At 40.7% G+C, this 20,644-nt stretch overlaps 1 protein-coding gene across 4 annotated transcripts in view; it reads left to right on the top strand.

Annotated features, from left to right (window-relative positions):
* CTNND2 (catenin delta 2) overlaps window positions 1–20,644 on the top strand; it is a 1,151,766-nt gene that overhangs the window by 920,288 nt on the left and 210,834 nt on the right. For all 4 annotated transcript variants that reach the window (XM_034761543.1, XM_034761542.1, XM_034761544.1 and 1 more), the window contains one exon: window positions 5,289–5,502. In XM_034761543.1, coding sequence (XP_034617434.1) covers window positions 5,289–5,502 — 214 coding nt within the window. The remainder of the gene's footprint in view (window positions 1–5,288; window positions 5,503–20,644) is intronic.

Here is a 20,644-nt window from a genome sequence, read left to right as displayed (position 1 = left end):
GAAAAAATACATCCGCTGTTAAATCTGATAGCTTATTTTTCTGGTACAGTGTATTATCAATCAAATAAGTCACTAACTTAATGTCATACAGCTATATCAAGAGTATCCATGTTGGCTCTGACACATCTTCAATATAATATTGACTTTTTATTATGTCAATGGATATGTTGCCTGTTGACCAGATATATACTTAATTTACCAAGTGATAGAGTAAGCCATTGACACTGATAAATTTCCTAGAAGAAACACACTGAGGGCTGACCATGATTTGTCCACCACTGAAGCTAGTGCACCAATCAATGATACAGATGAGACAGCCATGGAAACTGATACATTACCTTTCCAAAAGACTCCTGTTATGTGACAATAGGGAGCACACTGTTAGGAAAATAGTGATGCAATGTAGAAGTTGTTTAGTCATTACATGTGAATGCATTCAGATGTAGTGCAGTGGCACTAGCATATATACATACAGAGTTGTGGAGTTAGGTGAACATCAATATATCAATTATTGCTACTGTAACTTGTTGCCTGGCCAAAGTGAAGATTATTCCAAGACCACCTCCTTAAATAGCAGGTATGGTTTATGTTTTTGATATAATATAGGTAATTCCAGTGGGTTATTCTGCAATTGATTTGTGTAAATGAGAGCAGAGTTTGGCCCTTGAGTCTTTAGATGATCCAGTGCTACACTAATCATTTGTCGTGGTGAGCAAACACCCTGTCTGCATACATGGTCATTTTGCCTTGTGAATGAAGTAAAAAAGTAGCCACTTGTATATTAGTAAATATTATACCTAACAATTTTCTCATCATCTCACCTGAAGACAGGCACAACGCAAACCCTTGTCACTTTTCATGTCAGTGTACAGTAGGTTCTTAACCTTAGCTTGTGCAAATCATCATATATCTCTCTACCTTAGGTACTTATATGGCCAAAGCGCTATTGAAGTCAGTGGAGTTATAACAATTTACACCAGCTGAGTATTTGCCTCTGGAACTCAGGATATATGACTTCTCCCAGCTGTGTCTGAAACTCCTTCTAGGACCATGAGCAAATCATTTTACTTTCCTGTGCTTCAGTTGCTCTAACTGTAAACAGGAGGTAATAATCCTTCATTATACCTCATAAGAGGGTTACGAGTCTTAATTAATTAATGTTTATAGAGCCTGTGGAGGTTCGTCTGTACTAATTTTATGATTATGTGACTTGCCTATTAAGATAGTCAATGCATAGTTATATTGCGCTATTGGAAGGTGGGAATTTACTGGTACAGTTTAATAGTGAGCTGTTGGGTAAAAAAGTATGGAGGTAACACAATAGTCCAAGTGAGAAACAGGACGGCAAACCCTCGAAAGTCAATAGCCGAGCTGTGAAGAGGTGATTTCCAGGCTCCAGTACAGTGACCCAGCTGCTTTGTCGAGGCAACAAGCTTAGAGATCAAAATGACACAAAATGCTTATAAAGGCCCCCTAGAGAAAGGGAGTTGGGAGCTGCTCAAGGAAAGTTGCTGATGGGAGACACAGATGTAGAGTAACTGACAACAGCATCTGCAGTAGGAGAGTTTCTCTCTCCCAGCCCAGAGGTGCAGGTACCTGACCTAAGTAGAACTTACCAAAATGTGCGAGGGAATGTTAAGGTTGAGGTAAGATCAAAGGTATTTAGGCTTGTGTTTACTCATCTGTAAAATGGGGATAATGATCTACTTTGTAAAACACTTTAAGCCCTGCTGATGGAAAAACACAATATAAGAGCTAGGTGGTATTATTATTATTTATGATTGTTGTGGCTATCATGCTGTGTTGTTTACTTTTCTCCGATTGCTATATATGTTTGGGTGAATGTACAGTACATTTGTTTTGAAGAATCGGTTTTGTATCACTTTAATCAGCCACTGGTCAGATATTCCTAGAGGGAAGTTGATTGCAGGCCCCCCAGTCCATTTGGGCCTGCTGAGCTATCATGGTTGGAAACGGGGCTGCCACCTAGGGATCCAGCCTAAGAGTGGTGCAACTGCAGGTTCCATCCAGAGAGAGGTGAAGGTAGCAAAACCTAAGCAGTGCACTCGAGAAGGATTGCAAAGGGGGAATGGGGTCTAAGGCACCATTCTCCCTGTAACTGTAACAGTACAGTTGGTAAAAAGTGTGTGTGTGTTGGGGGAGGGGGGTTGTATCCTGATGATCCAGTTTAAAGCAGCGTGAATCACAGGGTTCCACTCTGGGAGAGGTGCAGATAGAAGGCTGTCACTTGGAAATAGTGTCCATGCAGAGACTGGGACAGAGATCACAGATGCAGCGCATACATGAAGCGTGACAGAGCCCCTTGAGGTGATCAGCTGAGTTATATCACATACATGAAAAATGTTTATTCTAGGTGTACTTGCTTGAAATTCCTTTTTGCTCCCATCACTATTTCAATCTTTTTCTAAGCAATCATGGAAGTATTTATCAAAAATCATTTTGCACATCTTTTATTTTAAAACTCTATAGTCCAGCCCTATGGTCTCTGTTTTTTATTCCATTGTTACTGATGTCACACATCATAGCAAAACGAGTGATACACTGGGTATATTTGCTTTTAATCCAAATGTTTTCTCTCATTATCTTCCATCAAATCACATAAGCATCCCTCTCTGAAGACTGAAATATCAAGTTCAGCACTTCATGTACCTTTTACTGAATTGATGTATCAAGTTTAGTTCTTGATATATTAAGTTCAGTTCTGAGTCGATTTATTTCAGCAAATGTTGCATATTGTGTCAAGTGGGTGATATAGCTGTTCCTCATGCAACACATCAGGTTTGAAAATATGATATATTAGAAAAAGCTGACACGTTGGTTTCAAAAGGTTAGTGATGGATTCAAAAGTGAATGTTTCTTGTCAGTAAATGTATCTGATTTAGAAAGTGGCAAATATCTTGCATTGCAAGTGATCATATTTGCAGTAGTTGAGTTTTGGATCAGTCAGATATATTGCAGAACATATTATTTTTGATCTATTTTTGTGTTTTCTGAACTGAGAGGCATCAGTGTTCCTCAGCTTGCACAAGCACAGAGTGACAGAGAGATACAGAGAGATGAATGAACTCCTGGCATGAGTCTGATGTTATGTACAATTATCCAGCCACAATCATGGCCAACCTCTGGTTTTACCACTGACCACTGTGCTTTATAGATAGTCTACAGAATGTCTAGACAGGTGAACACCATGTAGGGAACATTGAATTGCAATTAATACTCTGTGGAAAATATAGATTATCGTCAAATAATTACTATTTTAATTTAAATACTTTATTCTTTGTAATGTGAATATTATATGGACAAGACTGTTCTGTTCTGTAAAAAAATGTATAAATTAACACGATGTACCTGCATCTCTCTATTGAGGCACTTTGTATTACATGATTCATATCCTAAAACAGTGATGTCATGATGTGCCATAGTACATAGGGGAACAGAAAAGTGATGACTGTTATTTCACCAGCATATAATTTTTAATGCTCAAATTTTGACACTGAAAAAGGTACATATTTTAAAAGGGACGAAAGTGTCTTCCATTCTTGGTTTCAGATAAACAGACTAAATGTATGAACACACACAACATTAATCATATTTTAACAAATAATTATAATTTACTACATAAGAATGGCCACACTGGGTCAGACCAGTGGTCCATTAGCCCAGTATCCTGTCTTCCGACAGTGGCCAGTGCCAAACGATTCAGAGGGAATGAACAGAACAGGACAATTATTGGTTATCCATCCCCTGTCATCCACTCTCAGCTTCTGGCAGTCAGAGGTTTAGGGACACCGAGAGCATGGGGTTGCATCCCTGACCATCTTGGCTAATAGCCATTGATAGACCTATCCTCGGTGAACTTACTTTATTCTTTTTTGAACCAAGTTATACTTTTGGCCTTCAGAACATCCCTGGAAATGAATTCCAAAGGTTGACTGAGTTATGTGAAAAAGTACTCCCCATGTTTGTTTTAAACCTGCTATTTATTAATTTTCATTGAGTGGGCCTTGGTTCATGTGTTATGTGAAGTAACACATCCTTAGTCACTTTCTCCACACCATTCATGATTTTATAAACCTCTATTATATCCCTGCTTAGTTCCAGTCTTTTTAACTTGTCCAGATATGGAAACTGTTCCATACCTCTAATCATTTTTGTTGCCCTTCTCTGTACTTTTCCCAATTCTATTTTTTTTTTTTTGAGCTGGGATGACCAGACCTGCACTCAGTAGTCTAGGTGTGGGCATATCATGGATTTATACAGAGAGGCATTAATTTTCTGCTTTAGTAACTATCCCTTTCCCAATGGATACTAACATTCTGGTAGCTTGTTTGACTGCTGCTGCACAATGGTCAGATGTTTTTAGAGAACTATCGAACTATCCACAATGACTCCAAGATCTCTTTCTAGAATGGTAACAGCTTATTTAGTCCCCATCATTTTGTGTGTATAGTTGTGATTATGTTTTCCAATGTGCATTACTTTGCATTTATCAACATTGAATTTAATCTGCCATTTTGTTGCCCAGCCACCCAGTTTAGTGAAATCCCTTGTAACTCTTCGCAGTCAGCTTTGGACTTAATTATCTTGAGTAATTTTGCATTGTCTGCAAACTTTGCCTCCTTGCTGTTTACTATTTTCTCCAGATCAGTAATGAATATGTTGAAATGGTTTTTGACCTTTTAATCAGTTACTGATCTGTGAGAGGACTTTCCCTCTTATTCCATGACTGGTTATTTTGCTTAAGAGCCTTTGGTGTGGGACCTTGTCAAAGGCTGTCTGAAAGTTCAGGCATACTATATCCCCAAGATCACCCTTGCCCACATGTTTATTGACCCCGTCAAAGGATACTAATACATTGGTGAGGCATAATTTCTCTTTACAAAAGCTGTGTTGATTCTTCTGCAACATGTTGTGTTCAGCTGTGTTTCTGACAATTCTGTTCTTTACTATAGTTTCAACCAATTTGCCTAGTAATCAAATTAGGCTTACCGGACAATTGCAGAAGTCCCTTGTTGAGGCAATTGTTTTGGCTCCTCATTGTTTCAGTTGCTTTAACAGTTGTCCAGGATCTTCACTGCAAAGAGCTTTGCTTTCAGTGCTGTCAAAGGGGAGGAGCCAGCACCATATGAACTTGCAGCTCTTCTTGGACCACAAGCAAGTGCTATGCATACCCTTAATTTGAGAACCACTGTTTATTAAGCTGAATAATGTGTGCACTACACCTGCTCATTTCCTAATATCATGGTTGTCACTTTTGGCTGTTTCAGATAAGAAGACAAGGAGGAATACAGTTACTGGTGGACCTGTTGGATCATCGAATGACAGAAGTCCACCGTAGTGCCTGTGGAGCTTTGAGAAACTTGGTGTATGGGAAAGCAAATGATGACAACAAAATTGCTCTGAAAAACTGTGGTGGTATCCCAGCATTAGTACGGTTGCTCCGCAAGACTACAGATTTGGAAATCAGAGAACTGGTCACAGGTTTGATTCTTTCTATGTATTTTTTTCATAATATCAAGTACTAACTAGGTACTAGTTCAGTAGTATTTGTGCAGCACAGTGATGTGTATCAGTTGCTTCATAAATAACCTTTTGCTTTATCACTATCTTCCCTACTTTGCAACTATCATATGCCAACAAATGTACACTTTCAGGTTCTTTGGAAAGGCGAAATATTGAGTGACTCCAATCAATATTTAACAGACACTTACTGAAGCAGCAGTGATTTTCTGACCTGGTTCACTCTCCCCCCCCCCCCCCCCCCCCCACTAGTGGAGAACTGTGTTGATGTGATTGCATTCTAAACACAGGTTATTCTTTGTGCTAACAATTCCATCATTGGGTATGCATTCCCCCTTGTAATTCTTCAGAGTGGAGTTACGCCACACCATATCCTAAATTTGCAAAGCCTGCTTGACTCTTCTTTGCTTCTTATAGAAATATGTGTGAGGGAAGTATGTTGAGGATATGGGCAGTATTTTCTTTCATTATGAAAATGGCATACTGAACAGTATATACTGTAAATACAGAGAGCAGAGTTTGGTAAAGAAATTATTTCATATTGTGACAGGGTAAAATCTGGTCTGCAATTGTTTCTGGAGTTGCTTTGTTTTTAATACAGTGTGGGTATTGGTTTTTGAGCCACACAGCAAAAGAACAAACAAAATCCCTCACTATTAAATTCTCCAGTGTTTTAAATATTTTTCATCCATTTTTGGCCAAAACCACCCTAATTTAAACTAAATGTTAAGAGCAGTTACTTCTTTTTAGGGATTTGTTTGTGTGTTTTGGTGCTAAGGTGAAAAGCACACAGCTGAAAGGATACTTGACATATACTATACACAGTGTTTCAGTGGGCCGAGATAGGTAGCATGAAAATGAGATATAAAGCGCCTTTTCCTCAGCTTGTTTTTGTCCAGCAGAAATGAGAAGTGGAAATGTGTCATAATCCATTGTAAACTTCACCTCCTCCCAATTTGAGTGCTGGTTACACATGAATGTTACTTATTTTTCACTCCTATTTGCAGTATATCACAAACTTCCCTTTCCAGAGAGTGGAGCCCTCTGTCAGTAATGACTGTACATGAGCAGAGTTCACTTTTCATAAAGCTTTGTCATGTTACATCAGCTCCCCCTGCAAGAGGAGGGTGCTTGCAAATATGTGAAAGAAAATATGTTAAGCAAAAAACCATATGAAGATTTTTAAATCCTCTGTAATTTGACCCTTCACTTGGCTATTAAAATGTCAGTGATGTGAAAATTAATTTCATGTTACAAATCAAAAATCTTAAGATCTCTAGTTTTTTAGTGTCCACATCTCCATTGAAACTTTTTTTTACTAATGGATATGATAAAAATTCTAGTCTTTAGTGATACAAGGATCTATATACACCCCCCACACACACTTTTTCAGAAGATCGTCCACTGTTTAAGACAATTGATAAGAACACCAGCCATGTGTTGACTCAGAATTTCCTTGCTCGAGGGTGTGTGAATCAGCTCCATGATGTATTTTAAGTGTAGATTTTTGTATTTAATTTTGTTTCTTAATGATCACACTTTTCATCTCATACCTGTTATTCGTGATTTATTAGATTCTTCTTGTCAAGAAGATGCTGTGCTACATGGGGCTCTGATGATGCATCCTGCTGAGTGACAGAATTACTGACAAACCTAATAAAGTGAAACTACTACTTCAGTTTCAACATATTTGTTCTGCTCTTGGTTGTGTTGTCTGTCTCCTGACTCCAGGGAGCACTCTGCCTGCTTACTCTGAGCAAATGAGAAGCAAAGTGCTAATGAACTCCTTCAGTAGCTATCATGGAAGTTTCCGTGGTATCTGCTGCTGTAATACGAAAGAGATCATTATTCAATTTTTAAGAGAATAAGCTACCCTGTATATTCCATGCATTAAACAATATATCACTGAATTCTCATGCACTACCAATGAAAGAAAAAAATAAGCTAACATGCCCTCAGACTGGTTATCTTCAAACTATGTGACTGCTAATGACAGGTGCCAAACTCTGACCTCTAATAGTTGTAACCAGTAGCTGCAATGAAAGCCGTAGCTAAGAGGAAGGATCGCAGTCCGAGAGAGTACTAAGCATATATAAAAGGGGAGAAATGAGTAGAGCCGGGCAGAGTGAAGTTGTTGAATGGAATCAAAGCCATTTGTAGCTCAGGATTTCATTGCGTTTTTTATTGATTATATATCCCACCGGCTATTTGTGGCCCACCGGCTATTTGTATTTCTGTGCCTCTCTGTATGGGAGACACTTTAAGTTTGATAATGAATGACCAGTAGTGCTACTGCTTTGCTGGGCTCCTATCCAAAGAAATGATGTTCACTATGCCTCAGAGCTTGAATCCTTCAGTAGCCAGACTGGTATTGGGCCTCTTCATCAGGGTCCCCACTTGCTCTCTGTAACGACCCTGTAGTGTGGGAGCTGCTGCCCATCAGATTTCTTCCCTACTGTCTTTTCTGGAAAAGGGAAAATAACTCTTTCAATAGCCTCCTCTTGTAGTGGTGTGAGAGAGAATATTCCTTTGGTACCACACCTAAGTTGGTGGTAGGTCCCAGAGAGAGGAAGCTTCTGTTGGTTGCAGTCACCTCCTTGAATAGGGTGAATGGGATATACTTCATCAGCAGATCCTCCTTTGGCTAGTGAATGAATATATTGTATGTATCAACAATATACATAATATAGAATTATGTAATGAGTCTGATTATATATAATGTTTTTTATCCATCCATCCTATAGAAAACCTATTTTCATTCATTTTAGAGGATATTATTGGCTCCATCATAGTCCTATACCTGTCTTAGTTACATGTCCCCCATCACCATAGTATCTCAGTGCCTCAGTATTTAATATATTTATCATCGCAACATCCCTGTGAGGTAGGGAAGTATCACTGTCCCCATTTCACACATAGGGAATTGAAACACAGAGGTCCAGATCCACAAAAGGACTGAGGCGTTTGTTTGCTTTTTTAACACTGAGCGTCATAGTGCCTAAGGCCAGGTCTACACTATGGCCCTATGTCAGTATTACTACGTTGCTCAGGGGTGTGAAAAATCCACAGCACTGAGTGACCTAGTTATACCCACCTAAATCCCGATGTACACAGAGCTATGTCGACGGGACAGCTTCTCCCATCAACATAGCTACTGCCTGTGGGAGAGGTGGATTATCTATGCCCATGGGAGAAGCTCTCCCATTGACACAGTAGCGCCACAATGAAGTGCTACAATGGCGCAACTGCACTGGTGCAGCTATGTCACTGTATGTGAAGACAAGACCTAACTTTTAGGTGCCTAGAAAATGACAGGAACAAGACTGCAATCCACAAAGCCTAACTAAGGTGCCTAGGCTCCCTATACAATATATGGGGAGAGACAGGTGCATGGAGTGACTGGAGCAGGGGCACTGGACCCTTGGTCTCCCACTCCCAGGGGGATGTCCTGAGCACCAGGCTACATAGTCATTCTGTCTGTCTCTCTGACCCAGTGACTGTTTCACTATGGTTAAATACTTAATCACTGGCTTAGAGTGAGAGAGAGTATGAGCATGGGAAAGGGAATGACTCTGTACTCCAGTAGTTAGTGCACTCAGCTAGGAGGTGGGAGACCCTGGGTCCAGTCCTCCTGCTCCAATGACTCTTTCACTATTTATCCACAGTGGAACAGCTTCAACAGGAGAGACAGAGGGAGTCCTACATCAGACTCATAGTCCCGTGGTTGTAGCTCTAGGTGACCCCTGTTCAAATCCTTCCTCCCCCTCTGGCAGAGAAAGGGAGAACTGAGCCTGGGCCACTCACATCCCAGGCAAGTGCTGTAAACACTGCACTAAAAGTTATAAAGTGGCCATCATCACCTCCTCCACCCAGGTCTTGAAAGGGATCCAATCCAGAAGGGGACCTCTGAGCATGCCTGCCAAATCAGGCCCTGAGCACAAGTTAGGCAGCTGAACCCCTATCTTCTTCTCTGGCTTCTGAATTGCTCTGTGGCTTACATGGGAGATGGGCATTCAGATGCCTAGAGGGAGGCAGCAGTGTGCATGCCCAGAAGCTGAAACTTGGGCACCAAATGAGTGTAGGCACCTGCAAGATTTGCCATTTTTATTGATCACAGTAGAGCCAAAACTGGGACTTAAGTAGCAAGATACCTTTGTGGATTTGGGCCTGGGAGACTAACTGGCCTGTCAAGGGTCACACAAGAAGTTTTTCTCAGAGCAGGGACTTGAACATAGGTCTTCTACAGCCCAGACTAGGGCCCTAACCACTGGATCAGCCTTTCTGCAATTATATTTATAATAGAGTGAAGCATTTGGAATGTCCTGTAGCACTCACTTGTGGCTTCACCCTTTGTGAGCAGTGCACACATTTAAAATTCACGTTGAGAAATTATTTGAAATTGTTCTTCTTTGTAACTAATAAGGTGCTACTGTGTTAACGTCTTTGTTCATGTTAAGCCCAATAAATTATCTCTTAAAATCTTTTGATTTATGTTTAGGCAATATTGAACATAAGGGGACTGCTCCTGGACTCTGTGGTACTGTAAATAAGGCAGGAGGAATTGGAGTAAAAATAATGTAAATATCTACATACAAGTCACTGTATAACTAATTTTAAACTGCACACATGATACATGTTTGGAACTAGTGAGGGAATAAAGGTGAATACATTTGAAAAGCCATATGGTCAAACAAGAAGAGAGAGACTTTTTCCAGGTTTTGGAATTTTTGTAGAGTAGGGGTTAGCAGGCCTTTTGCAAAATAAGAGAATTTTAAACTCTAGGCTTTGGCTTATATTTACGTTCTGCAAATCCAGGCATGCCTATAAAACAGCTGGACAATTTACACTGTAAAATCTATTTACAGTAGAATATATTTATCCATTGCCTAAATGAAGCTGTATACTGGATAATATTCTTTCCTTAAAATGATTATTGTGAAAAGATGACCAGTATTTTATTTAAATCCTATTGGAGTCATTGTATAATGATTTTGCCTGAAATAATCTTATGCACATATTCTGCATATGTTAATATTCTTGAGAGTCTCGCCCAGTTTAATTTTTCACTGTGATTTGCATTCATCTATGAAGATTATCAGTCTCACAGAAGATTTAAGAAATTGTTATAATCCCTTGTAATATGCAAGCTAGTGAATGAAAGGAATTGTTTTTTCAGTATATTTTCTCAATTCAAATGTCTGTCTCATTTCTTTTTAAAGTTCCTTAATTTGCAGATGAATTTTTTTTAAAATAAAATTTTATTCTCAGCTCACAAAGCATGGTAGGATCTGTACAGTTGTAGCAAGACCCAGCTCCTGGTAGCCGTTCTACTCTTCTTATGCCCAGGGCTGGATTTACACCTTGCATGCCCCCAAGCACAGCATCTTCAGCCTCCCTTCCCCGACCACCTACAGCTGGCATTCGTGTTTTCCGTAAAAAATTAAACAAAAAAAAATATAAATGATGATTTAAATATTTATTCAATACAATAACAAAAATAGATTTAATTAAAACAATCACATAGGTAGCAGGTAGGGTCCCCTACTGCCCGAGGCTTGGAGCTCTGGGGGCCCCTGCTGCTCTCAGCAGCTGGGAGCTGCGTGGGGCTCTGCTGCCCTTGGTGACTGGGAGCTGCAGGGCTACCTACCACCCAAGGCAGCCCGGAGCTCCAGGGGCCCCCTGTTGCCTGCTCCAGCCAGCTCAGAGCCCCCTCACTGCCCGCCGCAGCCGGATCTGCAGGGTACTCCCACCATCGCAGCGCCAAATTGCCATGGTTGGCCAGGGTACCCCAACACTTTTAACTTTCAGGCGTGCTGCCACAAAGCCCTACCACCACAACTGCCCAGTGCCCCACACAGACCTCCACTGTCCAGCCCCCCAACACACAAAGACCTTCCCCACCCCCTCACTGCCCAAAGCCCCCCCACAAACCTCCCAGAGACCCACTGTCTCATACCCTGTCCCCCAGCCACACTCACCGCTGGGACGTGACTATGTCTGCCTGGCGGAGCGCGCTGGTAGTGTAGGCAGGGCTGGTCGGGAATTACTCTGGCCCCTCAGGAGTGGCACTATCAGCCAGGCTGGAGCAGGAACAGAGTCTGCCCAGGCCTGGCTTTCTGAAGACTCACTTGCCTGGCAGGGCCCCCTGCGTTGGACTGCTGAGCTCCTCCCCTGCCACAGGGGGCTGCTTTGCTGTCCCTGCCAGCTGAAGCACTCCAGCAGGGCTCCGTCTCCCACTCAGCCAGCTCCACTCCCTGCCAGGAACCTAGGTACATTCCTACTGTGCCTACTTGGAAATCTGGCCCTGCTTATTCCCATACTAGCTCTCGGTCACTCCATTGCCACTGCAGAGGAACTATAACACGATTTTCCCTTGCCCAGTTACTTTTGCCATTACTCTACTCCCGATTCAGCCTGCCTACAGTCACAGAACAGCTTATTTCTTTCCTCACAAGAGTGGTTATTCCAAATGTAACTGTCTCCACATCCATTTTGCTTATTTAAAAGCAGTTTATTGGTAAAATACAGAACATAGAAAGAAAAGTATGGGGGGAAATGGTTAAAGGAAAACACCTTCAGTATGAAAAGCTCCTCTAAACAGGCTCCAAGTCTTATTTTAAGAAAAGTTGAATGCCCTATAAGAAGTCCTCTTTTGTGACTTCCAATTGTCTCTCACTCTGTTTATCTGTCTTTCTATACCACACTTATGCCATAAAGTAAACAGGTTTACTTTAGTTCTTTCAGTTTTCCACTAGTACAGTGTTAAGTGTTTGATAAAGCTAGGTCAAAAAGATGGGTTTTATGTTTAGATCCTTCTCAGTTCTTGCAGCAGGGACTTCTGCTACTATTAGGGTTGCCAGGTGTCTGGTTTTCAACCATAATGCCCGGTCAAAAAGGACCCTGGCGGCTCTGGTCAGCACTGCTGACCGGGCTGTTAAAAGTCAGTTCCCTGCCTGCCATGACTCTGTGCAGCTCCCAGAAGTAGCGGCATCTTCTCTCTCCGGCTTCTAGCTATAGGGCAGCCAGGGAGCTCTGCGTGCTGCCCCCTCCCCAAGCACCAGCTCCACAGCTCCCATTGACCGGGAACTGCAGCCAATGGGAGCTGCAGGGGCAGTGCCTGTGGACGGTGCAGTGCTCAGAGCCACCTGGCTGTGTCTCTGTGTAGGAGCCAGAGGGAGGACTTGCCACTGCTTCTGGGAGCTGCCTAAGGTAAGCGCTACCCAGACTCTGCACCCCCTCCCATATCTCTGCCTTTGGCCCCAGCCCTGATCCCCCTTCTGCCCTCCAAACCCTTCAGTCCCAGCCTGGAGCACCCTCCTACACCCCAAACCTCTCATCCACAGCCCCACCCCAGAGCCTGCACCCCCGACGGAACCCTCCCACACACCCGCACCCCAACCTCCTGCCCCAGCCTGGAGCCCCCTCCCACAGCCTGAACCCCTTATTTCTGACTCCACCCCAGGACCTGCACCCTTAGCCCAGAGCCTGTACCCCTCCCAGACCCCAACTCCCTGCCTCAGCCTGGAGTCCTCTCCTATACTCCAAACCCCTCGCCTCCAGCCCCCAGCCTAGAGTCCCCTCCTGCACCCCAAACCCATCATCGCTGGCCCCACCCCAGAGCCAGCACCCCCAGCCAGAGCCCTCGCCCCCTCCTGCACCCTAACCCGCTGAGCCAGCCTGGTGAAAATGAATAAGTGAGGGTGGGGAGAGCGAGCAACGGAGGGAGAGGGGATTGGAGTGCGCGGGGGCGGTACCTCTGAGAAGGGGCGGGGCTCCAGAAAAGTGGCTGGACCTCGGAGAAGGGGCGGGGCAAGGGTGTTCAATTTTGTGTGAGTAGAAAGTTGGCAACCTTATCTACTATAGTTTGGCAGTTGGGAAATCTCTGTCCTCTCTTTTCACAAGCTTCATCCTAATGATGTGGTTTCATTATATGTGGTGAGTACATTTGTCATAATAGCTCTTGATGCTGGAATGAGCAGCAATCTTTCAGGTAGCTCAGCCGCAGCACATTGAGGATCTTGAACCTTTAATTTGAGTCAGAAGACTGGGTGATATTTTCTTAATTCTTTGTGTTGCTGAGTAGGTAGATTGCACCATCCTAAACCAAGCAGAGCTTCTTAAGGGATTACTTTCATTTCTAGGTATCATGTGCTGTGATAGCCAAATCTGGAGGTGACAAAAGTGTGGATCACATTTGTTGGATCCTCATCTGTGAGCACTGCAAAGAGTGTATCCTCCAGTCTAGTGGTCTTTTCAGCAGCTGAATCTATCTGAGTACTAGTGTGGAGTCCAGAAGGACACACAGGCTGCACACTTTCTTAAGTCAGAACAGGTGCCTTGGATAGAAGAAGTTCTGGGTCTTGGCTCTTTCTTTAAAATGTTTCCCTTTCCCTACCACTGTTGCTTCTATTTAACAGAAATTTAGTTTCAGCCAACTTCTGTTCCTCCAGGCACTGGGAGAGCTGGGTGATGGTGCTGTCAGTATTGGACATAAAGGAGATGATCTCAGTGTTGTCTGAGTATTGCCGCTGAGTCTGTATTGTTCCAAAATCTCTTCCAATGGTTTTACTTAGACGTGGAGCCTTGTCCAACGCCAAAGATGAGGGCTCTGGATGTAGAGGTGCAGCCACCTCTCACAATCCTATGATGGGTCCAGGAGAATATTTCCCTCCATTCAGAAACAGACCTTCCTCCCTCCTGTGTCTTTGGCCCCTTCTGCATATTCTGTCTCTTTTCCCTTATCTTTAACCAATCTCTCTAGTCTAGATCATTTCCCTCTTCCCTCAAGAATGCCCCTGTTTTTGCTATGTTGAGTTTTTTTTTAACCTTGATAACAACTTACCTTTCATACTAACTCCCATCTCCCCTTTCTTGCCAGAACTCTGCAGATATCTTTACTCTCACTATCTTAGTTTCCTACCTTAATTTTCTCATTGGCTCCTTGATTCCCTCCAGTCCAGTTTCACTTCCCCAAAACTACCTCCACTGAGATCATTAATGACCAACTAGCCAAATCAAGGAGACATTTCTCTATTTGTATCCTTCTTGATCTGGCTGCTGTCTCTAGACAATGTTGACCATTTCTCTTCTTTTCAGCTTCATGTGGCTTCTTCCACTTTGTGCTCTCCTGGTTGTTCTTTTGCCTTATTGATAATTCCTCCAGCATTTCCTTTAACAACTTCTCCTTCTCCTTCCTTTCCCTGTCCATTGACAAAGCCACAGGATTCTGTTCTTGGTACTCTCTCTTTTCTGTCTATGCTCCCTCAGTAAAGTTATTTGTTCCCATTGCTTCAGCTCCTACCTCTTCACTGATGATTTCTGAATCTGCCTTTCTACTCCAGACTTCTTCCCATTTGTCTAATCTAGTCTATAGTCGCCTCTCTGGCTTCTCCTTTTGCATGTCTAGCTATTGTCTCAGATTTAATCTCTTCAAAACTAACATTCTGTTTCCTCTGAATCCCTCTCCATTCCCACCTCTAATTGGTACAGGAGCCAAGGTTGTGTGGGCAAATGTGGCTTTCCTCCAGCTTTATTTCTCCTCTGTTTTGGGTAGCTGGGGGCCAGTTTAAACATGTCTAAATTAGAGCATCCTCAAGGCTTCCCTGACATACTGTTGTCCACTTGTGTTGCCAAGGGTCTATGCAGGCAGCCAGAAATAGTTGAAGCAAGCTGTCACAGTTTAGGGCAACTGCACCTGTATTTCACCTCAGTGGTCCAGCAAAAGCACCTGCTCTCAGTCCTCAAGCTGTTGCCTTTTTGGGTGGAGACCCACCTTTTACACCCTTCTGACTGGGATATTTCCAGGCTCCACAATGCCCTCTATTCACTGTGTTATCTCCAGCAGAGACAGGCTGCCCAAGCACACCTGCTTGCGTTCTCTTCAGAAATGGTTAATAGTGTGACTTCCCATGGTTATTGATACCACACAGCTCTTTTTATGCAAGCCTATTTCATTCTTATGTTAATTGCATTATGGAGAAAACATTAAAAACAATAAAGGAATCTACACTCATGCTAATAAGTTTACCAGACCACCCCAATTCTGACCTGAGCTGTAGCACGAGCAGGCGTTCAACACCTCACTCAAACAGTTTCTTCTGTGGCCACAAGTTCATCAGGCTTCAGCTCAGAACAAGCAGACCCATAGCATGTCTAGTGTTTCCAGGTGTGGGTAATTAGTAGACAATGGGTTTTCCTCCCCAGTGCATAGCTTCAAAGGGGTTGATTCAAAGTGGGTCATTTACATTCCCCTTACCCCCAGGTACTTCCTAGGAAACCCACTTCAAACATATTGTTCCAAAAAGCCCTTAGTGTATTAGTCACTCTCCCACAAGAAGTTATATACATGCAGTAACAGAACAACACATACACAGCTGCGTTTTTAATACAATGAACCCCAAAGATATTAAATCTAATTCAACAGGATTCAACCTGATTCAGTAAAGTTCATTCAGGGTATGGCAGGATATTCTCAGTCTGTCACACAAGCAACTCTCCAACCAGGCCCCCATTTCAGAAGCTCTGGGGCGTTGAGTGGCATAGAGCCATTACACCAACTCTTTGCCTCTCATCCCCCTATGCCAAAGGTATTCCGGTGGCTAGAGCAACTGACTTTTCTAATGGAGCCAGCATAAAGGGACTGAAGTGTACCAATGAATCAGGCCCATAATATACATGTGTATATAAAGTAAAAGGCAGTAGTGCAAATACACAATTGCCTGCAGGGCCTGCAATGAGGGATGAGTCTTTGATATCCCTCAGAGAATCAAGGAGAATCTGAACTACAATGCACAGTTATACTATAGTTCCCTTCATAGAGAGTTCTGTATAATCTGGATGGAACATACTTCAGTAGCGGTCTCCTCACCCTAGTCAGGTGCCACAACTCTAGCCAGTAGCTGCTGGTAAAGTGACGTATAAAAACCTTTTTATTAAGAAGTCTGAAATAATTGGAAATTCAAAGTCCCCTAATAAAAATGAATACAGAGAAGACTGGTATAAAATTAGCATACGGTCTGTGGATGGTGAAATAAACAATGTTTTTTCACTCATTAGAGGTGACAATGCATAAATGATTTGCAGCTCCACTTTGACTCTCGTGAGTTATGAGTTAATTATGAACACTCTATTATATTTTAGAATTTGCTCTGTTTGCTCTATGGTTAGCACAAAAATGGTACTAACTAGTGTTAACAAAGATAACACAGGAATCCCCACTGACTCCTATTGGAGGGTGTAGAACTGATTGACTACTGCTGGACTCAACCAACACATGCTTTTTGTTTCAACAGATGTTTCTGATTGTTGATTTCTTCCTCTCACCTCAGACAAAAGTTTGTATACGTTTTTTCATTTCTCTTCAAAGAACAAAAGCCATCCTGAGTGGAATCTCAGATACAGCTTCATGAGCAACAAACTAGCTGAATTAGTAAACATGCCTTTCAAACAGTAGCCCTACATGACTGTGGCACTGGTATATCAAACACTATGTATCTGGTCTGGCTCAGAAATGATTTTAGCAAGCAGATGATTGTAGAGTGATGTAACTATAAAAAATAAAATGGCAAATAATTTCTTACTGCGCTGGGCAGCCTATTTTAGGACAGTATTGAAATGCAAATGGCTAAGGCATAGCTTTTGTCTACTGAAAATATAAATGGGTAGGGAAAACAATGAATTTTACCACTAAAGATATAGCAGGGAGAAATTAGTTGGGAATTAATGTTTTAGTTTAAATTTGATTTTAAGACAAACTTAATTGCTTTTTGAGAAAGTTACCAAATCAGTGGATTTAGTGAATGTACCAGATGTCATAAATCTTTATTATAGAAATATATACCTAGGTTCTCCATAAAGTTGTATTGAAAAAGTAATTCAGACAGAATCAAAGAGGTATTAAATTGGTATAACTGATAAACCAGGTCCTGAATGAGGAACAAAAAGAAAACTATAGATGTATCACATAAGCTTTTAGGCTTTAAACAAGTGAGACAATCTTACTGTATTAATTAGGGAGACTAGAGCAAAAATGAAAAAAAATAGGAAAATAACAAACATGGAGGGAATGTGCTTAGAAATATAGAATGATTGAGTTCTGTAATAAATTCATTTGGTCCATGCAAATGAACTTTAGTTTTTATATTTGCACTAATAAAAATTGTTGGGTATCATCAAAATCCAAGAAGATTCCCCAACTAATATGACCTGTATCTTTCTTTGGAATGTTATAGGTATGTCTAGTCCAAGAATAGAAAAATATGCCTTTAGTTATAAATAATTACTATGATGAGTAGAATTGCCTTTGGCTGCTTTGGGCTATAATAAAACATTCCATATTTCCTCTTGAAGATAAGGACATTTCACCCTGAGATTCCACATTTTGTTTATATTTTCTAAAATTTTATATTAATCTTGTTTAAAGAAGGTTTTAGACATTGATTAGAATCAGTTATATTTCTGTTTAAAACTTTAAAAAAAATCCTCCTCCTTTGCTGTCTTTGGCTACAAAGGCATATACCCCTTTCCTATAAAACTTCTCCACCAATCTTATAGTGGAATAATAATAATCTTCAAAGAAGCACTATTTTGGTAACCTCTATATTGTCCTAACACTGATTTTAAATACTAAGTTTTATCAAATGAAAGAAATTGTATATCGAGAATTTAAGCCCATGGAAGTCCCTAATATTACATGTAATTTCAGTTACCATTGACTGGTGAAGAACAGCATTTGCTTTTATTCCAGAAGTCAAGTGTTTTACGGCTGAAATAAAATTCTTGTATTGCTGATAATGCTGATTAAAAATTGAAGATGAAGGAGAGGGGGTGTCTTATGTAACCAGGATTGTTGAATTTATCTATCTATTTATTTATTTATTTATCTAAGTTGAAAACTCTGAGTTCTTTTACATTGAGTAGTGCCTCCAAAATAATTAATCATTGAAGATTTTTTGGGCAGATTTGTAAAGCTACAATAGCAGTTAACTGTTCAGCTCCCACTGAAGGTCAACAGGAAATGGGGACCTAACTGTCATTTATGCCTTTGAAAAGCTGCCCCTTAATCCTTAAATGTTGCTCTTAAGCTTTGTTGGTTTGTTTTTGGCTTCTATATTATTTTTGTACCTTCAGACTTGTGAGTGAGGACTATGTTTTTCTTTTCTTTTTAGTTCACCATGGTTTTCTAGTCATGATAAATTGTAGCTATTTTTCAGACTTTCCAAAACTGTCAATGAAAGCTACATCTTCATTTCTCACAATGCGTTGAAAGATTGTATCTCAGTTACCACCCAGAATCTGGAAGTCTCACTAAGAACTGATTCCTGCACTGTATTCATAGAGAGCAATCCAGCTGCTGTTAAAGGGAGGGGATTGAAAAAAATGGAAACACTGGAGAGGTTGCTATTCTCATATAATTAGCATGATTTTAATGAAATACTCGAAAAAAATTAGAAATCAGCTGGTATTATACCAATGGTAAATTTTGTGACCTCTGGATATCTTTGTAACTCCTCCTGTGCAAGTCATGCTTCATAACTAGATTTCTGACAAAACAAAACAAACAAAAAACAAACAACGGATGAACATTTTAAATCTATTTAGAAGCAAAGTTCAAGTTTTTCACAGTTTGTTTTTGCTAATTAACCCCCAAATGAATATGACTCCTTTCTTTTGTATAGAGAGTTCCTGAAAATGTCAGTCCTATATTAACATTATATATAATGCTGCAAATCTTGCAAGTAGTAAAAACAATATTAATATTAAGAAAAATATTAAAAGCAGCACTTCTCATGGTGGGTATTTCTGCAGTCAAAATCATGTAAAGATTTAATAGTAATTTTCTGCTTTATCTGTTGTGTCACTTTCTTAATGGATTTTTTAATATATTGTAATGCAAGGTAAGTTAAGAAGGTCACATTTAGCACAGAATTCTCATAGATAAGAAGTCATATTTAACACAGAATTGTGGTTAAGGGATGAGCATTTAGTATTTAGGATTTTCAAGCAGTTCATCAATTTAATAATTTTCTGCAAAAGTGCCCTTGACATTAGCTCAGTTACTGGAGTGTGTAAACACAGATGTGAAATTGTATTGTGATAAACACTACTCATTTCAAAATGACATCTATTTATAGCACTACACCCTTTTGAAAATTTGATTTGGAGAGTGCGTGAGGGGGGTATCCTCAAGTACTTCCTACTGACTTTATTGGAGGAGGATAAGGCCCTGTAACCTATGCACAGCCTGTTTTCTAAAATAAAGTTTAAAATACCCGTGGCTGTATTCTTACAATTTTCCTCTTTGTTACAATCCTAAAAACATACATAGTACTATATGTTTTTGGTTGAGAAATACCTAGAGCATTGTAGTTTTGTTTGTGAATTATTACTGGATGTTCTTTTCCTGTGAAATTGCAAAATGAAAAGCAAAATGAAATAATAAAGCTATGCAAAATCTCTAGCATGTTGCTTGATATTGTGCCTGTGAAAGCTACAAGTTGGAGCAAATAATTTCAGTGTAATAGCTCTTGTGGATTTTTTTATTAAGTGTTTTGTGGGATAAGGTTCAAGGCATTTTTTTATTATACTCACTGAATCAGTGACACATGCTTGCATGTCTAAATGCTAAAAAAAATTAAATTAAATATAAGGTTTGGAAGATGTTAGCTTTAACTAATCTGTTTTCAGAGGCTCTTTAAATTGTTAATAATGGGAAGTACTGTTTTCCTATTTGAAATTATTAAAAAAATGACTACATCTTCTGTGGCTGCTTGATTTACTTTAGATGCAATCCTTTAACATAGCATTGGGACTACTCATGTGCTTATGGTTAAGTACATACTTATATGCTTTACTAGATTAGGGCCATTGTGCAGGATCAAGCTCTTACATACCATATTTTCTCTACTGTCTCTTTTCTTCCTGCTCAGCTGCTTTCTTAATGGTTGAAGGTTAGGTAATAATTTGATTTTATCTCCCATTGCTTGAAATACTGTCATCCACGTTATTTTTCATCTGCCCGATCCCAGTGACCTATTCCTGTGGGGCAGTTAAGATTTCCTACAAAGTGCTGAGCAACCTTAAATCTCATCGAAATAGTATTTGA

The sequence above is a fragment of the Trachemys scripta genome, chromosome 2 (genome assembly GCF_013100865.1).
Source record: "Trachemys scripta elegans isolate TJP31775 chromosome 2, CAS_Tse_1.0, whole genome shotgun sequence".
Lineage (NCBI taxonomy): Eukaryota > Metazoa > Chordata > Testudines > Emydidae > Trachemys > Trachemys scripta.
Note: the sequence above shows the minus strand (reverse complement) of the source record. Positions and strands in the feature narration are given on the sequence as shown.